At 43.6% G+C, this 17,433-nt stretch overlaps 1 protein-coding gene across 1 annotated transcript in view; it reads right to left on the bottom strand.

Annotated features, from left to right (window-relative positions):
- LOC126191130 (uncharacterized) overlaps positions 1-17,433 on the bottom strand; it is a 71,057-nt gene that overhangs the window by 37,395 nt on the left and 16,229 nt on the right. The window contains exon 2 of the mRNA XM_049931879.1: positions 5,184-5,986. Coding sequence (XP_049787836.1) covers positions 5,184-5,986 — 803 coding nt within the window. The remainder of the gene's footprint in view (positions 1-5,183; positions 5,987-17,433) is intronic.

The following is a 17,433-nucleotide window of genomic DNA, read 5'->3' as shown; positions in this document are numbered from 1 at the left end:
AAGCCCGTACCGAGCTACTGAGCGTCTCTCCTGCAGAGTCTTCCACTGGAGTTTATCTATCATCTCCGTAACGCTTTCGCGATCACTAAATGATCCTGTAACGAAGCGCGCTGCTCTCCGTTCGATCTCCTCTATCACTTCTATCAACCCTATCTGGTACGTATCCCACACTGCTGAGCAGTATTCAAGAGCGGGTGAACAAGCGTACTATAGCCTACTTCCTTTGTTTTCGGATTGCATTTCCTTAGGATTCTTCCAATGAATCTCAGTCTGGCATCTGCTTTACCAACGATCACCCTTTATGTGATCATTCCATTTTAAATCACTCCTAATGCGCACTCTAAGATAATTTATGGCATTAACTGCTTCCAGTTGCAGACCTGCTATATTGTAGCTAAATGATAAGGGATCTTTCTTTCTGTGTATTCGCAGCACATTACACTTCTCTACGTTGAGATTCAATTGCCATTCCCTGCACCATGCGTCAATTAGCTGCAGATCCTCCTGCATTTCAGTACAATTTTCCATTGTTACAACCTCTCGATATACCACAGCATCATCCGCAAAAAGCCTCAGTGAACTTCCGATGTCATCCACCAGGTCATTTATGTATATTGTGAATAGCAACGGTCCTACGACACTTCCCTGCGGCACACCTGAAATCACTCTTACTTCGGAAGACTTCTCACCATTGATAATGACATGCTGCGTTCTGTTATCTAGGAACTCTTCAATCCAATCACGCAATTGGTCTGATAGTCCTTATGCTCTTACTTCGTTCATTAAACGACTGTGGGGAACTGTATCGAACGCCTTGCGGAAGTCAAGAAACACGGCATCCACCTGTGAACCCGTGTCTATGGCCCTCTGAGTCTCGTCGACGAATAGCGCGAGCTGGGTTTCACACGACCGTCTTTTTCGAAACCCATGCTGATTCCTACAGAGTAGATTTCTAGTCTCCAGAAAAGTCATTATACTCGAACACAATACGTGTTCCAAAATTCTACAACTGATCGACGTTAGAGATATAGGTCTATAGTTCTGCACATCTGTTCGACGTCCCTTCTTGAAAACTAGGATGACCTGTGCCCTTTTCCAATCCTTTGGAACGCTATGCTCTTCTAGAGACCTACGGTACACCGCTGCAAGAAGGGGGGCAAGTTCCTTCGCGTACTCTGTGTAAAATCGAACTGGTATCCCGTCAGGTCCAGCGGCCTTTCCTCTTTTGAGCGATTTTAATTGTTTTTCTATCCTTCTGTTGTCTATTTCGATATCTACCATTTTGTCATCTGTGCGACAAGGAGGAGGAAATTAGTGTTTAACGTCCCGTCGGCAACGAGGTCATTAGAGACGGAGCGCAAGCTTGGGTGAGAGAAGGAAATCGGCCGTGCCCTTTCAAAGGAACCATCCCGGCATTTGCCTGAAGCGATTTAGGGAAATCACGGAAAACCTAAATCAGGATGACCGGAGACGGGATTGAACCGTCGTCATCCCGAATGCGAGTCCAGTGTGCTAACCACTGCGCCACCTCGCTCGGTATCTGTGCGACAATCTAGAGAAGGAACTACAGTGCAGTCTTCCTCTGTGAAACAGCTTTGGAAAAAGACATGTACTATTTCGGCCTTTAGTCTGTCATCCTCTGTTTCAGTACCATTTTGGTCACAGAGTGTCTGGACATTTTGTTTTGATCCACCTACCGCTTTGACATAAGACCAAAATTTCTTAGGATTTTCAGCCGAGTCAGTACATAGAACTTTACTTTCGAATTCATTGAACGCCTCTCGCATAGCCCTCCTCACACTACATTTCGCTTCGCGGAGTTTTTGTTTGTCTGCAAGGCTTTGGCTTTGTTTATGTTTGCTGTGAAGTTCCCTTTGCTTCCGCAGCAGTTTTCTAACTCGGTTGTTGCACCACGGTGGCTCTTTTCGATCTTGCTTGGCACATACTCGTCTAACACATATTGTACGATGGTTTTGAACTTTGTCCACTGATCCTCAACACTATCTGTACTTGAGACAAAACTTTTGTGTAGAGCCGTCAGGTACTCTGAAATCTGCTTTTTGTCACTTTTGCTAAACAGAAAAAACTTCCTACTTTTTTAATATTTCTATTTACGTCTGAAATCATCGACGCAGTAACCACTTTATGATCGATTACGACACATATAGAGGAAAGTTTTTTTGGAACTGTATGTTAATTTATTATAGTATAGATATGCATCTGACATGGCGTGCATTGTAAAGAAACACATTTTGTACTTTTACTACAAGAAAGGTCTAATCCTACCATAGAGTTATCAATACATCTTAATACTACATTCTTTAGTCAGCAAGATGTATATATCATATCAGGGCATTTGGTAAGACTGAGAAGATATGCTGCATGAATATATGTCTTTTGTATGCATTGTGTTTCTCTGGACTCCAAAACACTAATGTGGGGATGAAATTTAGTGGTTTATATTTATTAAAGTATCAGGCTTAATATTTTTTAACCCAAGATATCACTCCCAAGCGAATACAACATCTCACCCAGCCATCTGTAAACAACTGAAGTAGAAAACAAAGTAACTGTTAATGTCAGAAGGTACCCTAGCATTGTGATCACTGTAATGTATGAATGACATTAATATAGGTTTTATAGAAGTTAGACGAGTTTTTCTACGAAATGAATAATTTAACTCTGCTAGACACATTGTTTCTCTTTCTGAGGAAATAAATGTTTGTAGGAGCCAGTCCTAATTACATACTATTTATATACTTGACAGTATTATGGCAGACAATCTCCCCAATTGAGAAAAACTACGTTTCACCTGTTTATATATTGCTAGTATTTAACATATGGAGACAGTCCTCCTCAGAGTCAAATCAAAGCAGCTAATTCCACAGTTACAAATTGTAAATTTAAAAGTACATTTCCTTGAGATGGTCTCCAGTGCTCCCTCGCCAGTTTTTTCGATACGCTTCTTGCTGGTACTGTACTGTTCCTATGTAGGGGAATTGGTAGTTTCGTCTTTCCCCCATTAACTTATGCATATGTGATAACATGCCTCTCTTAGTGCTCACAGCTTTTACCACAATTCCGATTACTTCCAATGTACAAATTTGTTCTCAATATATGCACAAATTACTGTAATACAATGAATTATAATTATTATGCATCAGAGTCTGATAATCCCCATGGTATACATCCCACCGCAGCTTCAAGTCATTGCTAGGTTTGCGAAGTGTACAAGTTGCCTCTAGAGAGTTATTCCCACAGTTAAAAGCACATGTTCACAGATGATACGGAATTAAATAGTACAGACACGACATATATGTAGGCAAGCTCATAAAACAAGAAGCAGATGAAGCGGGTGGGGTAAAGAAGCCCAGTACACAACACGAACTCTGATACCTAAGTGTAACACGAATCTCTATTTAACAAATTATCCCATTAAATGCAGTTAATGCGGAAAGCTCTGCCACAAAGGATAACCATAAACGGCTGCTCCAAGAAAAACTATTGCCGATGTGTAAGAAAGTCTTACATACTGTGTCTTTATTACCCATCATAGTGGATGGTGGGAAGGCATCTGCCCAAACGGATACACTGTTACAAGCTTTATGTTGTTGTTGTTGTTGTTGTGGTCTTCAGTCCTGAGACTGGTTTGATGCAGCTCTCCATGCTACTCTATCCTGTGCAAGCTTCTTCATCTCCCAGTAACTACTGCAACCTACATCCTTCTGAATCTACTTAGTGTATTCATCTCTTGGTCTCCCTCTACGATTTTTACCCTCCACGCTGCCCTCCAATTCTAAATTGGTGATCCCTTGATGCCTCAGAACATGTCCTACCAACCGATCCCTTCTTCTAGTAAGTTGTGCCATAAATTTCTCTTCTCCCCAATCCTATTCAATACCTCCTCATTAGTTACGTGATCTACCCATCTAATCTTCAGCATTCTTCCGTAGCACCACATTTCAAAAGCTTCTATTCTCTTCTTGTCCAAACTATTTATCGTCCACGTTTCACTTTCAAATGGTTCAAATGGCTCTCAGCACTATGGGACTCAACTTCTGAGGTCATCAGTCCCGTAGAACTTAGAACTACTTAAACCTAACTAACCTAAGGACATCACACACATCCATGCCCGAGGCAGGATTCGAACCTGCGACCGTAACGGTCTCGCGGTTCCAGACTGTAGCGCCCAGAACCGCTCGGCCACTCCGGCTGGCCCATGTTTCACTTCCATACACGGCTACACTCCATACAAATACTTTCAGAAACGACTTCCTGACACTTAAATCTATACTCGATGTTAACAAATTTCTCTTCTTCAAAAACGCTTTCCTTGCCATTGCCAGTCTACATTTTATATCCTCTCTATTCCGACCATCATCAATTTTGCTCCTCAAATAGCAAAACTCCTTTACTACTTTAAGTGTCTCATTTCCTAATCTAATTCCCTCAGCATCACCCGACTACATTCCATTATCCTCGTGTTGCTTTTGTTGATGTTCATCTTATATCCTCCTTTCAAGACACTGTCCATTCCATTCAACTGCTCTTCCAAGTCCTTTGTTGTCTCTGACAGAATTACAATGCCATCGGCGAACCTCAACGTTTTTATTTCTTCTCTATGGACTTTAATACCTATTCCGAATTTTTCTTTTGTTTCCTTTAGTACTTGCTCAATATACAGATTGAATAACATCGGGGATAGGCTACAACCCTGTCTCACTCCCATCTCAACCACTGCTTCCCTTTCGTGCCCCTCAACTCTTATAACTGGCATCTGGTTTCTCTACAAATTGTAAATAGCCTTTCGCTCCTTTTATTTTACCCCTGCCACCTATAAAATTTGAAAGAGAGTATTCCAGTCAACATTGTCAAAAGCTTTCTCTAAGTCTACAAATGCTAGAAACGTAGGTTTGCCTTTCCTTAATAAGCCGTAGGGTCAGTATTACCTCACGTGTTCCAATATTTCTACGGAATCCAAGCTGATATTCCCCGAGGTCGACTTCTACTAGTTTTTCCATTCGTCTGTAAAGAATTCGCGTTAGTATTTTGCAACCGTGACTTATTAAACTGATAGTTCGGTAATTTTCACATCTGTCAACACCTGCTTTCTTTGGGATTGGAATTATTATATTCTTCTTGAAGTCTGAGGGTATATCGCCTGTCTCATACATCTTGCTCACCAGATGGTAGAGTTTTGTCAGGACTGGCTCTCCCAAGGCTGTCAGTAGTTCTAATGGAATTTTGTCTACTCCCGGGGTCTTGTTTCGACTCAGGCCTTTCAGTGCTCTGTCAAACTCTTCACGCAGTATCATATCTCCCATTTCATCTTCATCTACATCCTCTTCCATTTCCATAATATTGTCCTCAAATACATCGCCCTTGTATAGACCCTCTATATACTCCTTCCACCTTTCTGCTTTCCCTTCTTTGCTTAGAACTGGATTTCCATCTGAGCTCTTGATATTCATACAAGTGGTTCTCTTTTCTCCAAAGGTCTCTTTAATTTTCCTGTAGGCAGTATCTATCTTACCCCTAGTGAGATAAGCCTCTACACCCTTACATTTGTCCTCTAGCCATCCCTGCTTAGCCATTTTGCACTTCCTGTCGATCTCATTTTTGAGACGTTTGTATTCTTCTCTGCCTGCTTCATTTACTGCATTTTTGTATTTTCTCCTTTCATCAACTAAATTCAATATTTCTTCTGTTACCCAAGGATTTCTACTAGATCTCGTCTTTTTACCTACTTGATCCTCTGCTGCCTTCACTACTTCATCCCTCAAAGCTACCCATTCTTCTTCTACTATATTTCTTTCCCCCAAACCTGTCAATTGTTCTCTTATGCTCTCCCTGAAACTCTGTACAACCTCTGGTTCTTTCAGTTTATCCAGGTCCCATCTCCTTAAATTCCTACCTTTTTGCAGTTTCTTCTGTTTTAATCTACAGTTCATAACCAATAGATTGTGGTCAGAGTCCACATCTGCCCCTGGAAATGTCTTACAATTTAAAACCTGGTTCCTAAATCTCTGTCTTACCATTATATAATCTGTCTGAAACATGTCAGTATCTCCAGGCTTCTTCCATGTATACAACCTTCTTTTTTGATTCTTGAACCAAGTGTTAGCTATGATTAAGTTGTGCTCTGTGCAAAATTCTACCAGGCGGCTTCCTCTTTCGTTTCTTCCCCCCAATCCATATTCACCTAGTACGTTTCCTTTTCTCCCTTTTTCTACTACCGAATTCCAGTCACCCATGACTATTAAATTTTCGTCTCCCTTCACTATCTGAATAATTTCTTCTATTTCATCATATATTTATTCAATTTCTTCATCATCTGCAGGACTAGTAGGCATATAAACTTGCACTACTGTGGTAGGCGTGGGCTTCGTGTCTATCTTGGCCACAATAATGCGTTCACTATGCTGTTTGTAGTAGCTTACCCGCACTCCTATTTTTTTATTCATTACGAGGTGCATTCAAATTCTAAGGCCTCCGATTTTTTTTTCTAATTAACTACTCACCCGAAATCGATGAAACTGGCGTTACTTCTCGATGTAATCGCCCTGCAGACGTACACATTTTTCACAACGCTGACGCCATGATTCCATGGCAGCGGCGAAGGCATGTTTAGGAGTCTGTTTTGACCACTGGAATATCGCTGAGGCAATAGCAGCACAGTTGGTGAATGTGCAGCCACGGAGAGTGTCTTTCATCGTTGGAAAAAGTCAAAAGTCACTAGGAGCCAGGTCAGGTGAGTAGGGAGCATGAGTAATCACTTCAAAGTTGTTATCACGAAGAAACTGTTGCGTAACGTTAGCTCGATGTGCGGGTGCGTTGTCTTGGTGAAACAGCACACGTGCAGCCCTTCCCGGACGTTTTTATTGCAGTGCAGGAAGGAATTTGTTCTTCAAAACATTTTCGTGGGATGCACCTGTTACCGTAGTGCCCTTTGGAACGCAATGGGTAAGGATTACGCCCTCGCTGTCCCAGAACATGGACACCATCATTTTTTCAGCACTGGCGGTTACCCGAAATTTTTTTGGTGGCGGTGAATCTGTGTGCTTCCATTGAGCTGACAGGCGCTTTGTTTCTGGATTGAAAAATGGCATCCACGTCTCATCCATTGTCACAACCGATGAAAAGAAAGTCCCATTCATGCTGTCGTTGCGCGTTAACATTATTTGGCAACATGCCACACGGGCAGCCATGTGGTCGTCTGTCAGCATTTGTGGCACCCACCTGGATGACACTTTTCGCATTTGTGTGCACATAACCCACAGAAATGCCAACTCTGGAGGTGATCTGTTCAACAGTCATTCGGCGATCCCTCAAAACAATTCTCTCCACTTTCTCGATCATGTCGTCAGACCGGCTTGTGCGAGCCCGAGGTTGTTTCGGTTTGTTGTCACACGATGTACTGCCATCATTAAACAGTCGCACCCACGAACGCACTTTCGACACATCCATAACTCCATCACCACATGTCTCCTTCAACTGTCGATGAATTTCAATTGGTTTCACACCACGCAAATTCAGAAAACGAATGATTGCACGCTGGTCAAGTAAGGAAAACGTCGTCATTTTAAGTATTTAAAACAGTTCTCATTCTCGCCGCTGACGGTAAAATTCCATCTGCCATACGATGCTGCCATCTCTGGGACGTATTGACAATGAACGCAGCCTCATTTTAAAACAATGCGCATGTTTCTATCTCTTTCCAGTCTAGAGAAAAAAATCTGAGGCCTTAGAACTTGAACGCACCTCGTATTAAACCTACTCCTGCATTACCCCTATTTGATTTTGTATTTATAACCATGTATTCGCCTGACCAGAAGTCTTGTTCCTCCTGCCACCGAACTTCACTAATTCCCACTATATCTAACTTTAACCTATCCATTTCCCTTTTTAAATTTTCTAACCTACCTGCCCGATTAAGGGATCTGACATTCCACGCTCCGATCCATAGAACGCCAGTTTTCTTTCTCCTGATAACGACGTCCTCCTGAGTAGTCCCCGCCCAGAGATCCGAATGGGGGACTATTTTACCTCCGGAATATTTTACCCAAGAGGACGACATCATCATTTAACCATACAGTAAAGCTGCATGCCCTCGGGAAAAATTACGGCCGTAGTTTCCCCTTGCTTTCAGCCGTTCGCAGTACCAGCACAGCAAGGCTGTTTTGGTTAGTGTTACAAGGCCAGATCAGTCAATCATCCAGACTGTTGCCCCTGCAACTACTGAAAAGGCTGCTGCCCCTCTTCAGGAACCACACGTTTGTGTGGCCTCTCAACAGATACCCCTCCGTTGTGGTTGCACCTACAGTACGGCTATCTGTGTCGCTGAGGCACACAAGCCTCCCCACCGACGGCAAGGTCCATGGTTCATGGGGAGACATTGCATCTCATCTACAGATGTACCTGCTCACAAAGCGAAAAACTTAGTAGTTTGTGGCTCCAGAATGAGATTTTCACTCTGCAATGGAGTGTGAGGTGATATGAAACTTCCTGGCAGTTTAAAACTGTGTGCTGGACCGAGACTCGAACTCGGGACCTTTGCCTTTCGTGGATAAGTGCTCTACCGACTGAGCTACCCAGCCGCGACTCACGACCAGTCATCATAGCCTCAATTCTGCCAGTACCTCGTCTCCTACCTTCCAAACTTTGGTTCTTTTTTCTTAAGACCTGTAGAACAACAGTATGTGCGTCATCCAGCCCACCACATGCTCATACGATACAATCATTCTCTTTAAGCAGATCCAAATGGGACTGGAGGCTTATGAACCGATCTTTCATAAATTCAATAATGTTGCGGTAAATGCCATAGAACGCGTTATTGTCGACACGTCTACCAATGTGTTATCATCCTCACTAGCATTTACAGTAAGTACACACATTTTATACCCTCTATTGAATAAGGCTTTTCTCCATATACCCTGTTTAAATTATTATGTAAACCTTGCTTACACAGCAAGAACAAGCTGTTCTTGTTCGAGTAGCCGTTTTTAGTTATTTTTTGTGGCAAAGTTTTCCACACGAACTGCACTTAAAGCCATAATTTCATTAATAGGGTTTACTCTAGTCTGAAACTTCCTGGCAGATTAAAACTGTGTGCCGGTCCGAGACTCGAACTTGGGACCTTTGCCTTTCGCGGGCAAGTGCTCTACCAACTGAGCTACCCAAGCTCTTCCCGCGAAAGGCAAAGGTCCCGAGTTCGAGTCTCGGTCCGGCACACAGTTTTAATCTGCCAGGAAGTTTCATATCAGATCACACTCCGCTGCAGAGCGAAAATCTCATTCTGGTTACTCTAGTCTACTTGATACATTGCTGTTTCTTTGTAAGATCAATAGAACAGCAATTTGCGCAATGTCCAGTCCATCACTTGTTCATACAATATAACTACCCTTTCTTAAGCAGATATAAATAGATATAGAGGTTTATAAAGAGATTTTTTTATATATTCCCTGATGTAGTAAACATACTCGCCTCTTATTTTTCTGTGAGTACCCCAACTTTGCATTTGTATATAAAGAAAATGCCCACTAAATATTTTGTACAAGAATATTAGTGATCTTATTGGATACCCTACCTGCTGTTTGTTACCTTCTGTATCATTCAATAATGATATCAATTGTCCACCCTTACAGAGTCATCAACAAAATGTTCTTCCTTTTCTTCCAAGTGTCTGCCCCCTAAAAGTCCCATAAGAACAGTTGGTAAACGCAACCACTGTATATACTAAAACACCTGGATTGTGATGGATTTGAGATGTATTACAAACTAAGTTAGTGCATTTTAGGCAGGTGTGTTGACTTAAGCTATCTTAAGTACAGCTTTGTGCTTACCGATTCTTAAAAGCCTAGTAGCTCCAAGACCATCCATCAACAGTGACACTCATTTATGCTTTCTCCTAACTTGATAAAACAGAATACGAATTTAATACTTGCTTACAAAATAACTTGTCTAATTTATAGAATGCACCGCAACAAAACAAATCGCACTCTACTGCAACTTGTGTAAGCGAATACAACTATTTCAGATTACATCTAAATAAATGCAACGACTTAGGCCAGTTTTTATAAATGAAATTCTTGTGCAGTATTGGTGCAGATGATATGCTGTTGATCAAAACATCTATGTAACAGAAAATATTAGCCATCTGGAGATTGGCATGGTAGCCAGAAACCTGTTGTGGCACTAAAATAATATAAGGTATTTGTGGGTGTTGCGTCATTCGTCAACTTTTATATTATTGCCTCCCACATATATGTTACGTAAGACTACAATGGGAAAATAGACTTAATATGGGTGTTTCCCAACATGCAATCTTTCCACATAATGGAACAGAGATGGATATTAAATTATAAAAATTGACTTTTTTCCATAGTTGTAGATAATAAAAAATATGTTTAATCAGCGACGGAAATCCCAGCTAACATCCTTATCGGAGACCCATAACACTCGTGGTGGTCACTGAATCCCGTACGTCATTAACGCACAGGAAATTCACCACTTTTTTAAATGTCGCGACCAAGAAAATGTGTATAGATCTCTTTACTGTGTAATGCGTGGGTATCTCTGTACTGTTAGTGATTGTATGGCATGGTGCTGGAGTGTTTACACATCTGTGGATCAGCATCTGGTTGAAATGGTTCAAATGGCTCTGAGCACTTGGGACTTAACATCTACGGTCATCAGTCCCCTAGAACTACTTAAACCTAACTAACCTAAGGACATCACACAACACCCAGTCATCATGAGGCAGAGAAAATCCTTGACCCCGCCGGGAATCGAACCCGGGAACCCGGGCGCAGGAAGCGAGAGGATCAGCATCTGCATTTTAGCCAACTGCTGTATAATGTGCCCTGCCAAGTTGTGGTAGATTTCCTCTGCAGGTAAAACTTACGTGTGGCACGTGTTTAGTAATATCTGTTTGTTCAATACATGTTGCATTATTTATATTTTGCCTTGTACAGGTCTGTAGAGTACGAGGATTGCCCAGAAAGTAAAGCACTTCATTTTTTCACTTAGCCGAAAACAATGCGAATGCGAAAAGTTACATATGTATTATTTGAAGTCTCTTGAGTGAGGGTGCCAAGTTTCCGTTACTTCTGACAGATAACGTAGCTGCAGGACTGTTTCAAAATGGTGTCTGTAGGTGATGTACGCTACAAGCAACGGGCCGTCCTTGAATTTATCACTGCAGAAAAAGAAACTGTGGGGAACGTTCACAAACGCTTGTGCAAAGTCTATGGAGTAGCTGCTGTCGACAGCAGTTTGTCGCTGTACATGAAGGGTGAGGTCATCAGAAGGCGGTTCGGCGGAGCTCCACGATTTACAGCGGTTGGGGAGATCATCCACGGCTGTCACACCTGACACGTTGCAGCGAGCTGATGTTGCCATTCGCGAGGACAGACACATTACGGCTCGGCAGTCGGCGCTGCATCTGCCAATCAGCAAAGGACGTTCACACAGTGAAGCATTGGCTCCGCCATCAGCACAAGGGTGTGCAGATAGAACACCACTCTTTCGTGTGTGTAATTCTCATTATGTTCAATAAAGCACTGTTGAAGAAAAAAATGCGGTGTATTACTTTATGTGCAACCCTCGTAAAACAATGGCCTATTTGTTATCGCTATTGCTGAATGGAAAGAGATGTGATTTCTGTGTATGTATCGCGTGTGTGCCGTGCGTATAAATCAGAAAAATATTTTCTTCACAGTAACGGACTCCAGGTCTTCATCGTTGCTGTCGAAAATACGTCTTCTAGGGTTGAGTTTTCTGCTCTTCGCACTCTTCTTTTTACTGCCCAAGAAGGGCCTGTTTTCCGCTTTTCCTCCTTTTTTCTTCTCATCGTTTATTTGCCGTTTTTAGGTCGTTGTTGTAAGGACTTTCTGTAACTATCGCCGTGGAGCGATCTTTTGGTGACTACTCTTACGTTTTCCCACCACACGAAGTGGCCAGACGATACCGCTGACATCGCCACTTTGGCCTCTTTGACGCCATTACACACAATCTGCAACCCTCTAATGGCATGACCAAAAACTGAATGTCTTAAGTAGGACTGTGGAATAGAAATAAGACATTTTCCACATAATTTCATTGAAAGGCCTATGTCACATTCCCACTCCATAATAAAATCACAAACAGGCCACTTGCCTCACATCAGCATAACTAAGATCCACAAACATCACTGTAACACCGAGAAACGGCGCAGAAAACAGGTAATTCTTCAAGGTGGACTGGGCGCTCCAGCGAGAGTAAGTTACGAACACGTCGCGCGACGCGAGCACCTCATAGCGCCCGGCACCACAACAGCTACGTCGCCTGCCATGACCACTTTCCCCGGCTCCTCACACTACAGGGTGAAAAGTATTTAAACCGACAAACTCTGGGAGGTTGTAGGGGACATCAAAACAAATACACTCCTGGAAATGGAAAAAAGAACACATTGACACCGGTGAGTCAGACCCACCATACTTGCTCCGGACACTGCGAGAGGGCTGTACAAGCAATGATCACACGCACGGCACAGCGGACACACCAGGAACCGCGGTGTTGGCCGTCGAATGGCGCTAGCTGCGCAGCATTTGTGCACAGCCACCGTCAGTGTCAGCCAGTTTGCCGTGGCATACGGAGCTCCATCGCAGTCTTTAACACTGGTAGCATGCCGCGACAGCGTGGACGTGAACCGTATGTGCAGTTGACGGACTTTGAGCGAGGGCGTATAGTGGGCATGCGGGAGGCCGGGTGGACGTACCGCCGAATTGCTCAACACGTGGGGCGTGAGGTCTCCACAGTACATCGATGTTGTCGCCAGTGGTCGGCGGAAGGTGCACGTGCCCGTCGACCTGGGACCGGACCGCAGCGACGCACGGATGCACGCCAAGACCGTAGGATCCTACGCAGTGCCGTAGGGGACCGCACCGCCACTTCCCAGCAAATTAGGGACACTGTTGCTCCTGGGGTATCGGCGAGGACCATTCGCAACCGTCTCCATGAAGCTGGGCTACGGTCCCGCACACCGTTAGGCCGTCTTCCGCTCACGCCCCAACATCGTGCAGCCCGCCTCCAGTGGTGTCGCGACAGGCGTGAATGGAGGGACGAATGGAGACGTGTCGTCTTCAGCGATGAGAGTCGCTTCTGCCTTGGTGCCAATGATGGTCATATGCGTGTTTGGCGCCGTGCAGGTGAGCGCCACAATCAGGACTGCATACGACCGAGGCACACAGGGCCAACACCCGGCATCATGGTGTGGGGAGCGATCTCCTACACTGGCCGTACACCACTGGTGATCGTCGAGGGGACACTGAATAGTGCACGGTACATCCAAACCGTCATCGAACCCATCGTTCTACCATTCCTAGGCCGGCAAGGGAACTTGCTGTTCCAACAGGACAATGCACGTCCGCATGTATCCCGTGCCACCCAACGTGCTCTAGAAGGTGTAAGTCAACTACCCTGGCCAGCAAGATCTCCGGATCTGTCCCCCATTGAGCATGTTTGGGACTGGATGAAGCGTCGTCTCACGCGGTCTGCACGTCCAGCACGAACGCTGGTCCAACTAAGGCGCCAGGTGGAAATGGCATGCCAAGCCGTTCCACAGGACTACATCCAGCATCTCTACGATCGTCTCCATGGGAGAATAGCAGCCTGCATTGCTGCGAAAGGTGGATATACACTGTACTAGTGCCGACATTGTGCATGCTCTGTTGCCTGTGTCTATGTGCCGGTGGTTCTGTCAGTGTGATCATGTGATGTATCTGACCCCAGGAACGTGTCAATAAAGTTTCCCCTTCCTGGCACAATGAATATATATATATATATATATATATATATATATATATATATATATATATATATATATTCAGTATGGTACCTTGTGCCACTCCCAAAAAAGTGCTAGTGAGGAACGTCAGTCAATTCTTCCTTATTTTTTTTATTTTTATTTATTTTTTTTTTTGTCATCAGTCTACTGACTGGTTTGATGCGGCCCGCCACGAATTCCTTTCCTACGTCCTCAATTATTTGATTGACGTATTCCAATCTCTGTCTTCCTCTACAGTTTTTGCCCTCTACAGCTCCCTCTAGTACCATGGAAGTCATTCCCTCATATCTTAGCAGATGTCCTATCATCCTGTCCCTTCTCCTTATCAGTGTTTTCCACATATTCCTTTCCTCTCCGATTCTGCGTAGAACCTCCTCATTCCTTACCTTATCAGTCCACCTAATTTTCAACATTCGTCTATAGCACCACATCTCAAATGCTTCGATTCTCATCTGTTCCGGTTTTCCCACAGTCCATGTTTCACTACCATACAATGCTGTACTCCAGACGTACATCCTCAGTAATTTCTTCCTCAAATTAAGGCCGGTATTTGATATTAGTAGACTTCTCTTGGCCAGAAATGCCTTTTTTGCCATAGCGAGTCTGCTTTTGATGTCCTCCTTGCTCCGTCCGTCATTGGTTATTTTACTGCCTAGGTAGCAGAATTCCTTAACTTCATTGACTTCGTGACCATCAATCCTGATGTTACGTTTCTCGCTGTTCTCATTTCTACTACTTCTCATTACCTTCGTCTTTCTCCGATTTACTCTCAAACCATACTGTGTACTCATTAGACTGTTCATTCCGTTCAGCAGATCATTTAATTCTTCTTCACATTCACTCAGGATAGCAATGTCATCAGCGAATCGTATCATTGATATCCTTTCACCTTGTATTTTAATTCCACTCCTGAACCTTGCTTTTATTTCCATCATTGCTTCCTCGATGTACAGATTGAAGAGTAGGGGCGAAAGGCTACAGCCTTGTCTTACACCCTTCTTCATACGAGCACTTCGTTCTTGATCGTCCACTCTTATTATTCCCTCTTGGTTGTTGTACATATTGTATATGACCCGTCTCTCCCTATAGCTTACCCCTACTTTTTTCAGAATCTCGAACAGCTCGCACCATTTTATATTGTCGAACGCTTTTTCCAGGTCGACAAATCCTATGAAAGTGTCTTGATTTTTCTTTAGCCTTGCTTCGATTATTAGCCGTAACGTCAGAATTGCCTCTCTCGTCCCTTTACTTTTCCTAAAGCCAAACTGATCGTCACATAGCGCATTCTCAATTTTCTTTTCCATTCTTCTGTATATTATTCTTGTAAGCAACATCGATGCATGAGCTGTTAAGCTGATTGTGCGATAATTGTCGCACTTGTCAGCTCTTGCCGTCTTCGGAATTGTGTGGATGATGCTTTTCCGAAAGTCATATGGTATATCGCCAGACTCATATATTCTACACACCAACGTGAATAGTCGTTTTGTTGCCACTTCCCCCCAATGATTTTAGAAATTCTGATGGAATGTTATCTATCCCTTCTGCCTTATTTGACCGTAAGTCCTCCAAAGCTCTTTTAAATTCCGATTCTAATACTGGATCCCCTATCTCTTCTCAATCGACTCCTCTTTCTTCTTCTATCACATCAGACAAATCTTCACCCTCATAGAGGCTTTCAATGTATTCTTTCCACCTATCTGCTCTCTCCTCTGCATTTAACAGTGGAATGCCCGTTGCACTCTTAATGTTACCACCGTTGCTTTTAATGTCACCAAAGGTTGTTTTGATTTTCCTGTATGCTGAGTCTGTCCTTCCGACAATCATATCTTTTTCGATGTCTTCACATTTTTCCTGCAGCCATTTCGTCTTAGCTTCCCTGCACTTCCTATTTATTTCATTCCTCAGCGACTTGTATTTCTGTACTCCTGATTTTCCCGGAACATGTTTGTACTTCCTCCTTTCATCAATCAACTGAAGTATTTCTTCTGTTACCCATGGTTTCTTCGCAGCTACCTTCTTTGTACCTATGGTTTCCTTCCCAACTTCTGTGATGGCCCTTTTTAGAGCTGTCCATTCCTCTTCAACTGTATTGCCTACTGCGCTATTCCTTATTGTTGTATCTATAGCGTTAGAGAACTTCAAACGTATCTCGTCATTCCTTAGTACTTCCGTATCCCACTTCTTTGCGTATTGATTCTTCCTGACTAATGTCTTGAACTTTAGCCTACTCTTCATCACTACTATATTGTGATCTGAGTCTATATCTGCTCCTGGGTACGCCTTACAATCCAGTATCTGATTTCGGAATCTCCGTCTGACCATGATGTAATCTAATTGAAATCTTCCCGTATCTCCCGGCCTTTTCCAAGTATACCTCCTCCTCTTGTGATTCTTGAACAGGGTATTCGCTATTACTAGCTGAAACTTGTTAAAGAACTCAATTAGTCTTTCTCCACTTTCATTCCTTGTCCCAAGCCCATATTCTCCTGTAACCTTTTCTTCTACTCCTTCCCCTACAACTGCATTCCAGTCGCCCATGACTATTAGATTTTCGTCCCTCTTTACATACTGCATTATCCTTTCAGTATCCTCATACACTTTCTCTATCTGTTCATCTTCAGCTTGCGACGTTGGCATGTATACCTGAACTATCGTTGTCGGTGTTGGTCTGCTGTCGATTCTGATAAGAACAACCTGGTCACTGAACTGTTCACAGTAATACACCCTCTGCCCTACCTTCCTATTCATAACGAATCCTACACCTGTTATACCATTTTCTGCTGCTGTTGATATTACCCGATACTCATCTGACCAGAAATCCTTGTCTTCCTTCCACTTCACTTCACTGACCCCTACTATATCTAGACTGAGCCTTTGTATTTCCCTTTTCAGATTTTCTAGTTTCCCTACCACGTTCAAGCTTCTGACATTCCACGCCCCGACTCGTAGAACGTTATCCTTTCGTTGATTATTCAATCTTTTTCTCATGGTAACCTCCCCCTTGGCAGTCCCCTCCCGGAGATCCGAAGGGGGGACTATTCCGGAATCTTTTGTCAATGGAGAGATCATCATGACACTTCTTCAAATATAGGCCACATGTCCTGCGGAAACACGTTACGTGTCTTTAATGCAGTGGTTTCCATTGCCTTCTGCATCCTCATGTCGTTGATCATTGCTGATTCTTCCGCCTTTAGGGGCAATTTCCCACCCCTAGGACAAGAGAACGCCCTGAACCTCTATCCGCTCCTCCGCCCTCTTTGACAAGGCCGTTGGCAGAATGGGGCTGACTTCTTATGCCGGAAGTATTCGGTCGCCAATGCTGATTATTTATCAAAATTTAGGTAGTGGCGGGGATCGAACCCGGGACCGAAGACGTTTTGATTAGAAATCAATAGGAGTACCCTGAATTGTTCCTGCTGCCGCTGCTGCTGCTGCTGCTGCTACTATCCAGGCAACCAGATCCTCTTCTGATGCAACAGGAGTTGCGTAAACAAGGTTGCGCATCTCTCCCCACACAAAAAGTCCAGAGAGGACATGGCTGGGGATCGAACAGGCCATGAGACAGGACCACCTCTGCCAATCCGCGTTTCTGGGAACCGTCGGTCCAG

Source organism: Schistocerca cancellata, chromosome 6 (genome assembly GCF_023864275.1).
Source record: "Schistocerca cancellata isolate TAMUIC-IGC-003103 chromosome 6, iqSchCanc2.1, whole genome shotgun sequence".
In the NCBI taxonomy this organism is placed as follows: domain Eukaryota; kingdom Metazoa; phylum Arthropoda; class Insecta; order Orthoptera; family Acrididae; genus Schistocerca; species Schistocerca cancellata.
The sequence above is the reverse complement of the archived record's forward strand: the minus strand, read 5'-3'. Positions and strand labels throughout refer to the sequence as shown.